The 17290-nt window shown below is 46.3% G+C and overlaps 1 protein-coding gene across 3 annotated transcripts in view; it reads left to right on the forward strand.

The window, feature by feature from the left end:
• Positions 1-17290, forward strand: part of LOC117970347 (butyrophilin subfamily 1 member A1-like) — a 328161-nt gene that overhangs the window by 33813 nt on the left and 277058 nt on the right. Inside the window, exon 9 of one of the 3 annotated variants that reach the window (XM_059014430.1) lies at positions 7559-8506. The exons of the other annotated variants lie outside the window; for them this stretch is intronic. Coding sequence (XP_058870413.1) covers positions 7559-8106 — 548 coding nt within the window. The 3' untranslated portion in view covers positions 8107-8506. Of the gene's footprint in view, positions 1-7558; positions 8507-17290 lie in introns of those variants that run through there. 3 annotated transcript variants of the gene reach the window in all.

A 17290-nucleotide genomic window follows, 5' to 3' on the forward strand; every position in this document is an offset into this window, starting at 1 on the left:
TATGATTAAATAGTGATAGTTAGAGTGATCACGTGGAAGAACAGGTCAGGTTTCCTGAAAGAGGAAAACTAGAGAAAGGGAAACATATCTGCGGAAAATATGCAAAAATAATTTGATAATATATTTTACTGTTAAGTTGCGTTTAAACATATAATACAAATTGTAAACAAAAAAATATTTTTAATCCACGTTTACCGTTTAAACGTTTAAACCCTTACAGCCTGTGATAGCAGAAATAGACTAATCATACTAAGAGTTTTAATGTGATAGCAGAATGATAGACTAATCATACTAAGAGTTTTAATTCACTGTGTTTTGATTATTAAGAGTTTTAATTCAATGTGTTTTGATGATTTCTGTGACTTGTATAACCTGAATAATGATATTATATGAAGTTTGGTGTTAACAAAATATTAAAATTACAAGTGTTGAACTAACACACTGGAATATTGCCAAGGGTCAGCAGCCCTGTTTTCCGAGAAGTGCATGAGTCAGCGACATGAGAAAAAGGACACTGTCTCAAAAGATAATATTTTGGGACAGCGATAATTCCTCTTTTCTCATCAGTCACTTAGTATTCTCATGTTCGGGGAATCAACCTTGTGGGACCTCACAAACACTCTCTCCCTAGCAACTAGAAAAAATCAACCAATCAGAGAGGTCGGTAGACAACAGTAACAAGAAAACCACAAGGTTGGTTTGAGCTGAATAAGGGAGATAAGAATTACCACAAGTCATGAACTCTGTGCAAAAACTGATTATATAAGGAACTGTTTGACTAAGTGTATTTTTGAGCTTTCTTTGCGGTTGCTTGCAGAGTCTGTGTTACTTTGTTGAATGCTCCAGTCTGCAGACTAATAAATGTGAGTTGCTCCGACTTGTCTCTGTCTCAATCGTTCTCTCAGTACGGGACCGGTGCCTGCTCGGTTGTATGCAGAAAATTCCACCACAAGCCCTAGTAGTTTGTGGATTCAGAGGGAGGGGTGCAGGCTGCACACAGGTAAACGTCAGTTTCACCTTGGACTGCGTTTTTGTATATTTTGAGCCGTGTGTGTGTCTGTCCTTGTTTAATTGAGCCGATGGATTGGGCGAGCTCCCCTCTGTGCCACACTAGTATTCCCCCCCGAGTCCCTGCCGTGTGTGACTGTGCTGTGTTTCAGGGAGGGCACTATGATCTCCCTGTAGCCTGAGGGACAGTGAGTGGCACATCTGCACGGCACCACGTCTCCTAATAGGATCATAATATCAATATTATTTACATTGAGAACAAACTCAGGGTCTGTGCTCTTCAGCCTGAAGACCAAGGAGTGCAGACCCTGGATGTTCAGCAGCTGATTGAAAGAGATCTCAGCTTTTCTCTTTTTTTCTTTTAAATTTCTATTATAATAAAACAGAATGCAAATTACAACATTAAGGAAACATGTAGATGTGTCTGTGCAGTGATACTGTGTCTGATACACACACACACACACACACACACACACACACACACACACACAGAGACACGCACACACACACACAGAGACACGCACACACACACACACACACACACACACACAGAGACACGCACACACACACACAGAGACACGCACACACACACACACACACACACACACACAGAGACACGCACACACACACACAGAGACACGCACACACACACACACACACACACACACACAGAGACACACACACACACACACAGAGACACGCACACACACACACACACACACACACACACAGAGACACGCACACACACACACAGAGACACGCACACACACACACACACACACACACACACACAGAGACACGCACACACACACACAGAGACACGCACACACACACACACACACACACACACACAGAGACACGCACACACACACACAGAGACACGCACACACACACACAGAGACACGCACACACACACACACACACACACACACACAGAGACACGCACACACACACACAGAGACACGCACACACACACACACACACTCACACACACACACACACACACACAGAGACACACACACACACACACACGCACACACACACACACACACTGTTTTTCTTCATATTCATATCCCATTCGTTTCTGGTATTTTCCCAGGTAAACTAGGGTTTCCTGTGTCCTACCCGAGTGCTGCGGGTCCCTCAGTCCAGCAGTCTTGAGCAGAGGGTGTTGAGGAGCTGTTTTATCTCACCCAGCTCAGTGGTGGCAGGGGGGGCTGTCTGAGCGAGGGCTCCAGCGTAGCTGAGCTGGTGCTGCGGCTGGTTGGTGCTCGGAGGGGCTCTGGGTCTGGCTGGTCCTGGCTGGGCTGTGCTGCTCTGGGTTGCAATGGCTCAGGCAGTGTTGGGCCGTGCTGTGCTGTGTGGGTGAGGGGTGGGTTGGCCCCTCGCAGGTGTGTGTCCTGTGGCTCCAGAGGGTCTCCTCACTGGTTATATGTCCTGTGGCTCCAGGGGGTCTCCTCACTGGTTATATGTCCTGTGGCTCCAGGGGGTCTCCATTGGTGTGTGTCCTGTGGCTCCAGGGGGTCTTCTCACTTGTGTGTTTCCTGTGGCTCCAGGGGGTCTCCTCGCTGGTGTGTGTCCTGTGTCTCCAGGGGGTCTCCTCACTGGTTGTATGCTGCGCTGGGGGGGGTCTGGCTGGGCTGCGGCCCATGGCTGTATCCTTGAGGGATTTATCAAAGACCCGGACGCCTTCCTGGTTGAGGTGCAATCTGTCGTACAGCTGCCAGGGGCTCAGTGTGGGGGGTGTGCCAGGTGGACGCTGGTCATCAGAGCACAGCCCCGGACGATCTCAGCGTTGATATTACTGGTGATGTGTGGGGGATGTCTGCTCTGTGGAAATGACAACTCTGGAGTCTGAACTCCTGCGTGGCTCTCTCTGACACCTTCCTCACTGCTTTGGCCACGTCTCCGCGCTGGTTCAGGGCATTGGTGCCGGTATGCATGGCGATGTGTCGGGGGCTCCCCAGGCTGGTTCGGTTCAGTAGCTGCAGGGCTCTCTAATACACGAGCACACCAGAGCCGAGCCGAGCCCTCGCGGTACGGCTAGTTTCACACGGGTCATTTTGTCGATCCGAACCGGAACCGTGAAACTCTGGCCTCGCGAGATATCTGGTACTGGCTCTGTGCTGAGCAAGGCTGGGGGCGGGGTTAACTCGTACTGCCTGAAATGATAGAGTCTACCAAAAGATTTCACAGGGATTGAGAAATATGGGACTAAACCGCAGCGTGAAACAGTGTTGTGAAAAAATAAAAATAATAAAACAGGATTAAAAAAAAATAAAAGATCATAACAATAAAAGCGTCAGACCGCAAAAAAAGTGAATCTGATGTCTTAATGGACGCAGTTCTTGATGTACTAGTCCTCTGTGCGTTACCATCGCTGGTAACGTCACATGACCACCTTTATTTTACTTTCGTTTTCTGTTTGTGAATAAAACCTGCGCGCCTGTGCCGGCGTTGTCAACACCACGTCTGTCTCTCTGTATGTTTGAACAGCGGCTACCCCCACGCGTGACACGAGGAAGACCCGGTCACAGACACGATAATAACCGAGCCAGGTTTCCTGACACACAATGAAGTGCAGCAGGCAGCACGCTCCTTATGCTGCACAGCTGATGCTACAAGCTGGTTTCTTACTAAATGTTACCCAAATATCGATTGAAAATGTAATGGCACGTCACGCCCATTTATATCACGTTTTGTAACCATTGACAATATGTAAATATTTCCCCTTATTGAAAATACAGTTAATCTGACTTGAATGTCAATGGAAAGTAACAAGGAATAATTGAACGTAAATTTAATATGCAATTAAACATTCATTTAATATCAGTTTAATATTAATTTATGCCACGCAATATAAAGCATTATCATTTTCTCTAATGAATAAAGTGATCAGTAATCGCGCATATTATTTTGTGGTTACTTTATAATCCAGCCCTTAACAGAAAATAAATAAAGAAAGAAATAAGCTCCGTATATTGGAAATGTGCAAAGTATCTGAAAATCACATTCAATTCGGTCATTTTAAAAAATCCCATCTATTAACATTGCATGTATAAAAACAAGCTGTACAGAAAAATCTCTTTAATGTTTCGTTTAGATTTTGTTTTTAATAGGCCTGCTTTAAATCTATTTTTCTGACGTGTTTACTGACATTTTTAAATACTATCTGTAACTTTTTAAAGTTATTATTAGTAGTAGTTAATGTAACTTTAATAATATGAAATGAAATTATTCGGTTTGTATTTGCAGTCAGCAGCATGTGAAACACAAACCCATATTTGTGTATTCGTGTGAAATCTTTTGGTACTTTATCGTTTGGGACAGTCCGACCTCGGGATCCATTCTCAAAACAAATCCACAGCACTCCTCTGTGCGCGCGTGTCCGTGGAATCTGACGTCACGTTCCACAGGCAGCTTCTTCTTTGAGCAGCAGTGTGAACACACCCGCGCTGGGGGGGCTCGGCTCGGCTCGGCTCGGCTCGGGTGTGCTGGTCTGAAAAGGCTAAGATGTTTGGGCTCCAGATCTTGTTCCCTCGCCGGTCACGGAAGAGCCTCTGTCAGGGTTTTCTCTCACACTTTCAGTTTGTGTTTCTTCTCCCCTCTTCAGGATCGCGTATCTCACGGCTCATTGCGTTCACTGCGGTTTCCATGACAACAGAACACCGCTACAGTTCGAAATTCGAAGAACTGCTACAATTCCAACTGCGATTCCAAACTGCAGCTTGAGTTCATCCTGTCGATTTAAGAGACTTTACTGTACGAGGCGATCTCGGGGTTTAGTTAATATTTATATCTAGAAAATATTATTATTTCAAGATTCATTTTAATTGAGGTAAGAGGCTCCTGCCTTTGTCACCTTTCTTTCTTTCCTTCTTTCTTTCTTTCTTTCTTTCATTCGTTCCTCTTTTCTCTTATATTATTTAATAATAATAATAATAATAATAATAATAATAATAATAATAATAACACTATGTAACACAATTTTTGTTCCTGGGTAGTAAGTGTTATTTCCTAATTGCTTATGCCTCAAAAGTATAGAAAATGGCTATTATTCCCCACAGACTTTGCTTTTGTGACTAGGACAGTGATATTTTGAAATTTACCTATTTCCAATGAGAAAACGGGCGAATTTGTGTCTTTTCGTTCACATAAAGTCAGAAAAAAACAACATATGAATCCAAATTAACATGTATTTATACTAAAGTAATACAAAAATGACTACAAAAGATTTAGAAGTGAGTAGTTTTTCGAGATTTACGATTATACTGTAAATCACTTTCACGAATCAGCCCCCAAATGTAGTCTCCCATCATGTTCTCGTTATACTGTCCTTGGTAGTGGCGTTCAAAGTCCAGTATATCCTGGTGGAAGCGCTCGCCTTGCTACTCCGAGTACGCTCCCATGTTCTCCTTGAATTTATCAAGATGAGCATCAAGGATATGGACTTTGAGGGACATCCTACAGCCCATTGTGCCGTAGTTCTTCACCAGAGTCTCAACCAGCTCCACATAGTTTTCGGCCTTGTGATTGCCCAGGAAGCCCCGAACCACTGCGACAAAGCTGTTCCAAGCCGCTTTCTCCTTACTAGTGAGCTTCTTGGGGAATTCATTGCACTCCAGAATCTTCTTTATCTGTGGTCCGACGAAGACACCGGCTTTGACCTTTGCCTCAGACAGCTTAGGGAAGAAGTCTTGAAGGTACTTGAAGGCTGCTGACTCCTTATCTAGAGCTCTGACAAATTGTTTCATAAGGCCCAATTTGATGTGCAGTGGTGGCATCAGCACCTTCCGGGGGTCCACCAGTGGCTCCCACTTGACGTTGTTCCTCCCCACAGAGAACTCGGTCCGCTTTGGCCAGTCCCGCCTGTGGTAGTGCGCCTTGGTGTCCCTGCTGTCCCAAAGGCAAAGATAGCAGGGAAACTTGGTAAAACCGCCTTGACCTCCCAGCCGTACTCATCATACTTCAAGGCGTCCAGCAAGGTCTTGATGCTGTTGTAATCCCCTTTGAGGTGCACCGAGTGAGCCAGGGGAAGATACGGGTACTTGTTACCATTATGGAGCAGCACGGCTTTGAGGCTCCTGGATGAGCTGTCAATGAAGAGGCGCCACTCATTCTGGTTACAGGCGATTCCGATTGCCTCGAACAGACTGGTCACATTGTGGCAGAAGCAGAGCCCATCTTGACGGGTGAAGAAGCTGGAAAAAGGTTGGTGACGCTTCCTCTGATCTGCGACTTGCACACTTTCATTCAACAAGTTCCACTGCTTGAGCCTAGACGTCAAAAGCTCGGCATTGGACTTGGTGAGACCAAGATCTCTAATCAAGTCGTTGAGGTCTTTTTGGTTGGGGTAGTATGGGTTTCTCTCCTCAGCTCCACCTCTGAAATTGTCATCTGGATCTACAATGTCTTCCTCGCTCTCCGACTTGCTGCTCTCTTCTAAAGACGGCTGCTCTCTCTCCGGAGGAGTGGGTACGGGGAGCTCATGGCAGTGTGGCACCAGGGCGATGGATGAAGGAAGGTCCGGATACGTGATAGCAGGTGCATTCTTGCCAGTCCGACGTTTGGAAGGGTCCACCATGCAGAAGTAGCAGTTGCTTGAGTGGTCAGTGGGTTCCCGCCAAATTCTTGGGATAGCGAACTTCATGGCTCTCTTTTCCCCTCTGTACCATCCTACAAAAATACATTTATTTAACCCATGACTAATGTGTAAGAGATTCTCGCAACATTTTTCATATATGATATATTTTTTCAATAACATTGAAAATTGTAAAATATTTTAAAATTAAAAACTTTTACAATTTTAAAAATTTTAACAAATTTTATAACATAAAATTCCGAGCAACAATTGTCCATCTTACCTTCCAGAGTTTTTTTGCAGTGCTCGCAGGTGAAATGAGGTGCCCAGGGTTTGTCTTGATCCCCGACAGGCATGCCGAAATATGCCTTGTAGGCCTCACACATCTTAGCAGATGCTTCCACGGAGTACTTTTTCGCTCTTGTCTTGATAAATTGGCCGCAGACATAGCAAAATGCGTCTGCCGGATGCTTGCAGCCTCTTGATGCCATCTCAGAAAAATGCAGATATGTATCCACTTAGGCAGCTGGAACTAAACTTAACTGGTGGGCTTAAGGCCCCTGTATTTATACTACTATTTATATTACTGGAAAGTTCTAGAAGTTACTCCAAGTTTACTCAGCACTGAATCTATCTGGAATGTTCTGGAAAATAGGTACATTTCAAAATATCACTGTCCTGGTCACAAAAGCAAAGTTTGTGGGGAATAATAGCCATTTTCTATACTTTTGAGGCATAAGCAATTAGGAAATAACACTTACTAACCAGGAACAAAAAAAAAAAAAAATTGTTACACGGTGTAATCTGTCTGAGACGTCATTTTAAGGTTATTTTAGGTTGTGGTTTGGCTGTTAGGCCAGTTTTTTTTTTTTTAAACCCTTTTTGTGTAAATAATAATAATAATAATAATAATAATAATAATAATAATAATAATAATAATAATGATGATGTCTCCTCTCTGCTCCCCAGTTGATGTGACTCTGGACCCTGATACAGCGTACCCCCTGCTCATCCTGTCTGCGGAGGGGAAACGAGTGAGACTGGGAGAGACATGGCCGGATCTCTCTGACAATCCAGAGAGATTTGATGGCTGGCCCTGTGTGCTGGGCAGGGAGAGCTTCACCTCAGGGAGACGCTACTGGCAGGTGCAGGTGGGGGGGAATACAAACTGGAGATTAGGAGTCAGCAGAGAGTCTGCCAAGAGGAAGGGGTTCAGCATGACCCCCCAGCAGGGTTACTGGACTGTGTGGTGGGATGGAGGTGCGTTCACTGCTCTCACTGACCCCCGGACCCCCCTCCCCCTGAGCCTGAAGCCCCAGAAGATGGGGGTGTATCTGGATTATGAGGAAGGGCAGCTCTCCTTTTACAATGTGGAGACCAGATCTCACATCTACACTTTCACTGACATGGAGTTCAATCCCAGTGAGAAACTCTATCCATTCTTCTGTAATGGGGACTGGAATACAGACCTTGTGCTGGAGTCCCCTGACCCTGACCCTGTCAGCGCTGCAGATTAAACACACATTGCTGTTGAACCAGGAAACTATTCAAACAGCTCAGACAATCTCCTCTTCACTTTCACTGACACTCTCTCTGCACTCTTCTGGGCTGTTGATAAGAAATCCTCTCTCTTCCACCCTCTTACCCTGAGCCCCTTCTCTTTATTTCTCTACACCCCCTTTCCTACTCTCCCTTCCTGTCTCCCTCTCTCTTTCCCCTCCACCTCTCTCCATCTCCTCTCTCTTTCTCTCCTCTCCCCTTCTCCTCTCTGCCTCCCCTATGGCTCTCCCCTCCTCTTTCTCTCCCTTCCCTCTGATATGCTAATCCGCTCCCTTTCCCACTCTCCCTCTCTCCTCCATCCTCTCTACTCTCCCTCTCTCCACCCTGCCTTCTCTACTCTCCCTCTCTCCTCCATCCTCTCTACTCTCCCTCTCTCCTCCATCCTCTCTACTCTCCCTCTCTCCACCCTGCCTTCTCTACACTCCCTCTCTCCACCCTGCCTTCTCTACTCTCCCTCTCTCCTCCATCCTCTCTACTCTCCCTCTCTCCACCCTGCCCTCTCTACTCTCCCTCTCTCCTCCATCCTCTCTACTCTCCCTCTCTCCACCCTGCCCTCTCTACTCTCCCTCTCTCCTCCATCCTCTCTACTCTCCCTCTCTCCTCCATCCTCTCTACTCTCCCTCTCTCCACCCTGCCCTCTCTACTCTCCCTCTCTCCTCCACCCTCTCTACTCTCCCTCTCTCCTCCATCCTCTCTACTCTCCCTCTCTCCACCCTGCCCTCTCTACTCTCCCTCTCTCCACCCTGCCTTCTCTACTCTCCCTCTCTCCTCCACCCTCTCTACTCTCCTTCTCTCCTCCATCCTCTCTACTCTCCCTCTCTCCTCCCTGCCTTCTCTACTCTCCCTCTCTCCACCCTGCCCTCTCTACTCTCCCTCTCTCCACCCTGCCTTCTCTACTCTCCCTCTCTCCTCCACCCTCTCTACTCTCCTTCTCTCCTCCATCCTCTCTACTCTCCCTCTCTCCACCCTGCCTTCTCTACTCTCCCTCTCTCCTCCACCCTCTCTACTCTCCTTCTCTCCTCCATCCTCTCTACTCTCCCTCTCTCCTCCCTGCCTTCTCTACTCTCCCTCTCTCCACCCTGCCCTCTCTACTCTCCCTCTCTCCTCCATCCTCTCTACTCTCCCTCTCTCCACCCTGCCTTCTCTACTCTCCCTCTCCTCCATCCTCTCTACTCTCCCTCTCTCCACCCTGCCTTCTCTACTCTCCCTCTCTCCTCCCTCTCTACTCTCCCTCTCTCCTCCATCCTCTCTACTCTCCCTCTCTCCTCCATCCTCTCTACTCTCCCTCTCAAATTCAAATTCAAATTTAAAGGTGCTTTATTGGCATGACCATTATTCACAGTATTGCCAAAGCAATGCATACACAGTACATCATCTGAACATTAAATAGACAATAACACTGATGAGAATAATAATGATAATAACAATGGTAAACAAATATAAATAATAACCACGTTATTAATAAGTTAACAATAACAACAATGAAATATAACAAGATTTGAACTAATGTAGAGTGCTCACTGTTTGTCCCTCAGGCTGTGACAGGCGGCTGTGTACTGGGCTGCCAGTTGGACACAGCTGGACTCCTCTCCGAGGAGGATTGGGAGTTTTTGAGAGTCTGGCAGGTCTGGGAATGTTTTGCAGAGATTTTTTATTTGTGGGAAGAAAGTTTCCCTTATTTCTGTGTATTTTGTACACTGCAGTAGAAAGTGCATCTCTGTCTCTACTTGTTGGAGTGGACAGTGATGACACAGCCGGTCCTCTTTGGGCAGCCAGGTCTGCCTGTGTCGGCCTGTTTCTATGGCCAGGCTGTGCTCACTGAGCCTGTATTTGGTTCGGATCTGCCTCTGCTTGTTGTCTTTCACCCTGCTCAGGTATTCAGCCAGGGTGTAGTGTCTTTTTAGGGCCCGATAGCACTCTAATTTGCTTTGTGTTTTTGTGTGTGTGTCCCAATAGGTGAGGTAGTTTTGTTTGTGTTATGTTATAATTTGGTTCACTCGAATTGTCTGTGTTGGAGCAGTGCTGTCCTGAGGCTGGTTGGTGTTAGTGTGTGTTAGTGCAGTGAGCTTCAGGACCAGCTGGCTGAGGGGACTCTTCTTTTGGCTCAGTTCTTGGTACTGCAGGGCTTTACTGTGGTAGGAGTTTGGGTTGCTTTGTTTTAGATGAAGCCAAAATTGAATTGCTCTTTTTTGTATTGAGATCAATAATGGATATTGACCTAGTTCTGCCCTGCACGCGTTGTTTGGTGTTTTTCTCTGTATTTGCAGGATGTTTTTGCAGAACTCTGTGTGCAGGGCTTCTATTGGGTGTTTATCCCATTTAGTGTAATCCTGCTCTGTGAGCGGACCCCACACTTCACTGCCATAGAGTAAAATGGGTTTGATAACACTTTCAAAAATTTTGAGCCAAATTCTAATGGGGAGTTTTATATAAAGCTTTTTCTTTATGGAATAGAAAGCCCTGCGGGCCTTCTCTCTCAGTGCATTCACTGCTGGGTTAAAGCTACCTGATGCGCTGATGTTTAGGCCCAGGTAGGTGTAGTGCATGCAGTGTTCTATTGTGGTGTTGTGTAGTGTGAAGATGTATCTACTTTCCTGAGATCTGGGTTTTTTCTGAAATATCATGATTTTAGTTTTGTTCATGTTTACTGCCAGGGCCCAGGTCTGACAGTACTGCTCTAGCAGTGACAGGCTCTGCTGCAGCCCCTGCTCTGTGGGCGACAGCAGGACCAGGTCATCTGCTCCAGCACTGTGGCCAATTCATTGATGTAGATGTTGAACAGTGTTGGACTCAAACTGCACCCCTGTCTCACTCCACGCCCCTGTGAGAAGAATTGTGTTCTTTTATTGCCAATCTTTACACCACATTTATTTTCCGTATACATTGATTTAATTGTGTCACAGGTTTTACCTCCTACACCACTTTGGAGGAGTTTATAAAATAATCCTTCGTGCCAGATTGAATCAAAAGCCTTTTTGAAATCTATAAAGCAAGCAAATAATTTATTTTTATTTTGGTTTACATGTTTGTCTATTAGGGTGTGTAGGGTGTAAATATGATCAGTAGTGCGGTGTTTTGGAAGGAAGCCAATCTGACTCTTACTCAAAACACTGTGTTCGGTAAGGAAGGCCAGTATCCGAGTGTTAATGATACTGCAGATTACCTTCCCCATGTTACTGCTCACACAGATGCCCCGGTAGTTATTGGGGTCGAATTTGTCTCCACTCTTAAAGACAGGGGATATAATCCCTTGGTTCCAGATGTCAGGGAAGTAGCCCACACTTAGTATCAGGTTAAACAGTTTGCGCAGGGCCTCCTGCAGCTTAGGGCTGCTGTGCTTCAGCATCTCATTGGAGACGCTGTCTACCCCGCTGGCTTTCCTATTCTTTAGGGTCTGCAGTTTCTCTTTAAGTTCCTGCGCAGTGATTGGAGAGTCCAGTGGATTCTGGTTGTCTTTAATTGACATTTCTAGTTTTTTCAGTTTTTCATAAATATTGTTTTGATCTAATGGTTGTTCATTGTGTGTTATGTTTTGATAGAGTTTTTCAAAATGGTTTTTCCATATATTTCCATTTTGTATGGCCAATTCTTCTGGTTTTGATTTATTTAGTTTTTTCCAATGTTCCCAGAATCGGTTTGAGTTAATGGACTCCTCGATTTCTGTCAGTTGCTTGTTGATGTGGTTATTTTTTTTCTGTTTTAGTGTGGGTTTATAGTAATTTAGAGTTTCACAGTAGCTGAGGCGTAAATCTTGGTTGTCTGGTTGTCTATGTTTTTGATTTGATAATTGCCTAAGTCTTTTCCTTATATTTTTACAATCTTCATCAAACCAATTTTCTTCTTTCAGTTTTTTCTTTTGAGTGTTTCGAATTATTTTTAGTTTGGATTTTAAAGCTGCCTGTCTAAATATTTCATTCAGGTTTTCTACAGCTAGATTTACTCCCTGTTTACTGTGAGTATGTGGTGTAACCAGAAAGGTGTTTAATAGTGATTGGATTTTTGGATGGCTGATTGCTTTCTGGTATTCTTCTGCACTGTTTGGAGCCCATCTGTACGAATGATGGAGGTTATACAGCTTGCAGGGCTGTGTCTGTGTGTTGCTGGTCTGCTCTGTTCTTTTAAGGAACACAGTTATTTGACTGTGGTCTGACAGAGGAGATATTGGCCTGACAGTGAATGCACTAATAGAGGAAGGGTCGAGGTCAGTAATGGTGTAATCTACTACACTGTTGCCAAGAGCTGAGCTGTAGGTGTGTCTTCCTAAAGAGTCCCCTCGGATCCTACCGTTAATAATGTACAGGCCCAGGCCTTGACAGAGTTGCAGTAATTGTCTCCCACTTTGATTTATTTCTCTATCATAGCTGTTTCTCTGGGAGACAATAGGGCTGGAATATAGGGGTTTTTGCCTGAATATATGTTGGTCTCCCTGTGTGCTGGTGAAGTCAGGCTGCTTGCCTGTCCTGGCGTTCAGATCTCCACAGATCAGAACATTTCCCTGGGCCTGGAAGTGGCAGATCTCTGTGTGGAGACTGGTAAAGGTTTCCTCACTATAGTATGGGGATTCTGAGGGAGGGATATATATTGCACACAGGAAGATTTCATTTTGTGCAGAGACAATATTTCTGCTGATTTTAAGCCACAAATGTGACTCTCCTCGTTTAATTGGCTCTATTGAGTTGGTGAGCTCTGCTTTGTACCAAATGATTATTCCCCCAGAGTCTCTGCCTCGTCTGACTGTGGTCTTTTTCAGTGAGGGCACTATGATCTCCCTATAGCCTGAGGGACAGTGAGTGGACACCATGTTTCCTGCAGGATGATGATATCCAGGCCTTTCACTCTCTCTATAAACTCTGGGGCTGTGCTCTTCAGCCCAAACACTGAGGAGCTCAGGCCCTGGATATATTTTTTGTCTTAGAATTAAACAAAACATTTTGAAGAAAAAAAAATATATATATATACATATTTGTTTTGTAATAATTCACTAAATATTAATTATATTTACGTTTTGCTGCTGAAATCTCTACGTACAATATATATACTTTTTTCCCCCTTTCTCTTTTCCTTTCCTCCCCCTTTTCTCTCTTTTTTTTTTACAATCTATTTAATTTTTTTTTTTTTTTTAATAGTAGTGACTTAGCTCATAAGTCTTGTGCAGATGAGGTTCAGGAGGTGGTGAATCTCCTCCAGCTCTGTGCTCCCAGTCCCTGCTGGTCTGCTGAGGGCCGCAGCGTAGCTGTGAGCCTGCTGCTGGGATGGCTGGGCTGGGTGCTGGAATGGGCTGGCAGGACCGGACCTGGGTCCGCTGGGCTGGGCTGGGCGCTGGGCTGGGCCGTGCCTGGGCTTTCTGGGCTGGGCTGGGCTAAGCAGGTGTCGGTTGTGTTGTCCAGGCTGTGGACGGAGGCTCCTGGGGGCCCACCTGGCTGTCTGTGGGCTGTGCTGTGGTCTGTGGATGTTGAGGCCTCTCCTGTTGCCGTGTTGGGGGCTGGCTGGGTCTCGGCCCAGGGTGACGTCTTTCAGGGTCTTGGCAAAGATGCTGACTCCCCGCTGGTGCAGGTGTACGTGGTCATACAGGTGTTGCAGCCCGAGGGTGGGGTGGTGTGCCAGGTGCACGTTGGGTAGTAGAGCGCACCCTCGGGAGACTTCCGCGTTGATCTTCTGGATGGTGTATTGGTGGAAATCCTTTCTGGGCAGCAGGGTGGAGATGATGATTTTTGAATGTGGAAATTCCTGGGTTGCCCTCTCCGCCACTCTCCTGATGGACTTGGCCACGTTCTCCTGCTGGGCCCTCAGATCATTGGTGCCTGTGTGACTGATTATGTGTCCGGGGGAGCTGAGGGTGGACTCACACAGAGCCTCCAGGGCCTTCTCTGTGGTCACCAGATCTTGGACACTATGTGTTTTGGGAAGAGCCACTTCTCATCGATGTATTTCCCGTTGGAGTCCATCAGCAGGGCGATCTCGGTGTTGCGGTGCTTTGCAGCCGGTCTGCCCGAGGGGGGCGGGGCTGTGCCTGGGTCAGCCTGTGTGTTGGGAGTGTTCTGTGTGCTGTTCGTGTGTGTGGTGTGTGTGTCAGGCTTTGTGTGATTGCCAGTGTGTCTGGCTGGGGGGCTGTCGGTGTTGTCTGTGTGTGTGTGTGTCGGTGTGTCAGTGTGTTTGGCTGGTGTGCTGTGTGTGTGTGTCAGTGTGTCCTTGCAGGCTGGGGCTGGGGGGCACTGTGCTGTCTGGGTTGCTGTGCCTCCTGCAGGGCTGTGGGGGACTGTGAGTGTGTGCAGTTGCTCCCTCAGGCTCTGTACTGTTTTGTCTCTGTGCTGCAGCTCCTCTCTCGGTCCGGTCAGTTCTCTTCTCAGGGTTTCCCTGTCCTGCTGCAGCTCCTTCACCTCTGCCTTCAGTTCCCTGAATGAGGCTTTATATTCGTTCTTGATCTGTATGGTCTGGTCTTTCAACTGCTGTGTGATGTCACTCTCTGTGAGCCTGGCCCGGACTAGCTCCCTGAGCTCTGTCAGCTCCACCTCTAGCAGGGAGAGGCTTGCCTTCATGATTGCCACTGTGCTGTGGAGCTCCGGGGGCTGGGTGAGGAGGGGCTGGCTATCTCCACGGACTGTGCTCTCCTCTGCTGGGACAGTGGGGACTGGGGCTGTGCTGTCAGTGCTGCGGGCAGGCTGTGTGCTGTCAGGGACAGGGCTTGCTGCTGTAGGTGTCCCTGTGTTTTGGCTCTTTGGTTTTGCAGACTCAGCCAGCTCTTTTAAGGCCAGGAAATTCTCCTCAAAAGACACCAGGCTGGCCTCACTGCCCTGTATCATGATAGTGCCGTTCTGATTTACTGTGAACACTGTGTGGTGTGAGTCTGCGTCTTCCCTTATTTTCAACTGTCTCCCCTGGCAGATGCCTCCCTTTTTTACATGTACATACATTTTACATATGGCTGTGTGCCAGGCGTCTGTGTGCTCAGTGAAGAGGAGCAGGTTAGTGGTGACAGTGTTTTCTCCAGCCTGGAAGCAGTCAGCAATGAGAGTCTCTGGGCTCTCTCTCAGCACTCTGTGCTTGTGTTGTTTCCTGGCCTGAGCGCTCTTCACCTCCCCAGGGAATTGGAACGCAGGGCTCAGGGTTCAAGGCTGCATTACTGCACTGCTCAATGAATCCATTTCCAACCGTCAACCTCACACACCAACTGCCACTTCTCACGCAGGCTAACTTGAAAATGGATTTAATTTAATTTAAAATAAGGTGAGAGGCTTACCTTTTATAAATCAAAGTCCAGATAATTTGCTGTTTTCCTAGCAGTTTTTCTGTTCTTTCTTTGATTGTATACTCTGTCCTTTTTCTTTCTTTTCCTTTTTCTTTCTTTCTTTCTTTTTTTTCTTTCCTTTCTTTGTCTTTCTTTTCCTTTCTTTTTTCTTTCTTTCCTTCTCACTTCTCTCTGCTGTTAGTTCATCTCTTCTGGTCCTGTTTTTTATATTTTGTATATTTAGGAGCTCATGTTAAGCACGTCTCTCTCTGTCAAATTCTCTCTCTCTCTCTCTCTGTGATATTTTGTAACAGCTGTAAGTCCCCCTGGATAAGGGTGTCTGATAATAAATAAATAATGATAAAAGACTTTCTAGACAATAGATGAATGCATTATTTTCCATGTAATCAATATTTACACTGAAGCTGAGATGCTCCCTGAATATTATTCATTGCTAAACTTAGTGAACTGATTTCTGCTATTTTGATATGAATCTTCTGTTCTGTTTTTGTAGCGCATCTATTTTCTCTCTTTCTTGATAAAATGTATAAAAGATATAACGGTGTTGTGTGATTTACTGCTCAATTGTTTACCTCGGCAATCTTGAACTCGTAAAAAGAAAGACATTCATGACAGCAGAGTGCTGATTAAATGAGACCATTACACATATGAATGAATTGGATCCTTAAACTGGACATTTTAATTGTGATTCTTCACACATAACTCTCAAAAATAACAAGCCTGTTGGGTCAATGAGCAGATTCTTAACAGAGACAGCTGGGGCTGTACTACAGATCCACACCGCTGAGGAGAGAGGGGAGGGGGAGAGGGAGGGAGGGGGAGACAGCTGGGGCTGTACTACAGATCCACACCGCTGGGGAGAGAGGGGAGGGGGAGAGGGAGGGAGGGGGAGACAGCTGGGGCTGTACTACAGATCCACACCGCTGGTGAGAGGGGGGAGGGGGAGAGGGAGGGAGGGGGAGACAGCTGGGGCTGCACTACAGATCCACACCGCTGAGGAGAGAGGGGAGGGGGAGACAGCTGGGGCTGTACTACAGATCCACACCGCTGAAGAGAGAGGGGAGGGGGAGAGGGAGGGAGGGGGAGACAGCTGGGGCTGTTCTACAGATCCACACCGCTGAGGAGAGAGGGGAGGGGGAGAGGGAGGGAGGGGGAGACAGCTGGGGCTGTACTACAGATCCACACCGCTGAGGAGAGAGGGGAGGGAGGGAGGGGGAGACAGCTGGGGCTGCACTACAGATCCACATCGCTGGTGAGAGAGGGGAGGGGGAGGGGGGATCTGCGGAGGATTGCAGGCCCTGTACACACTCCAGTTAGTTTACATATCCCACACCTCCTCCTCAAAGCACAGAGTTACTTCCAGTCTGATTTAGAAATACTGAAAGAAACAGAACAGATTCAGTTCAGATGTGTTTAAATTGTCATTTTTATTCAGCATACATGATAAATATGTTCACCTTGTATTTAAAACATCTGGGAGATTTTACAAAAAAAAAAAAAGTAAGATCCAGTCGACGCCAATCCGTTAATCTGAAGAAAAAAATAATAAACCAATCAGTAACACACACAGAAAGACAGACAGACACTGACAGGGTGAAGAACCCTCCTCTGTAAAGAAGGGTTTATTTTTGTGAAGGATTTTGTGTCCAGGACTTGTTTTGTACCGGTGTCACATTATATCTGTTCCCCAGGAACCAATATTTTGCCTTTCAAATATTTGTTCCCCCCTTATGTTTTTCTAACAGCCATCCTTCTTTGCATAGAAGTCTATATCGCTGCCCTTTCAACTGAACCCTAACCCTAAACTTGTACCACCAGTCCCCTCGGACAGGTCCAGTCTCCCCTGCAATAATACATGAGAACAGCCTGCAAGCATTCCTCACATTCACAAGCAT

This window comes from Acipenser ruthenus, chromosome 48, assembly GCF_902713425.1.
Source record: "Acipenser ruthenus chromosome 48, fAciRut3.2 maternal haplotype, whole genome shotgun sequence".
NCBI classification, from domain to species: Eukaryota; Metazoa; Chordata; class Actinopteri; order Acipenseriformes; family Acipenseridae; genus Acipenser; species Acipenser ruthenus.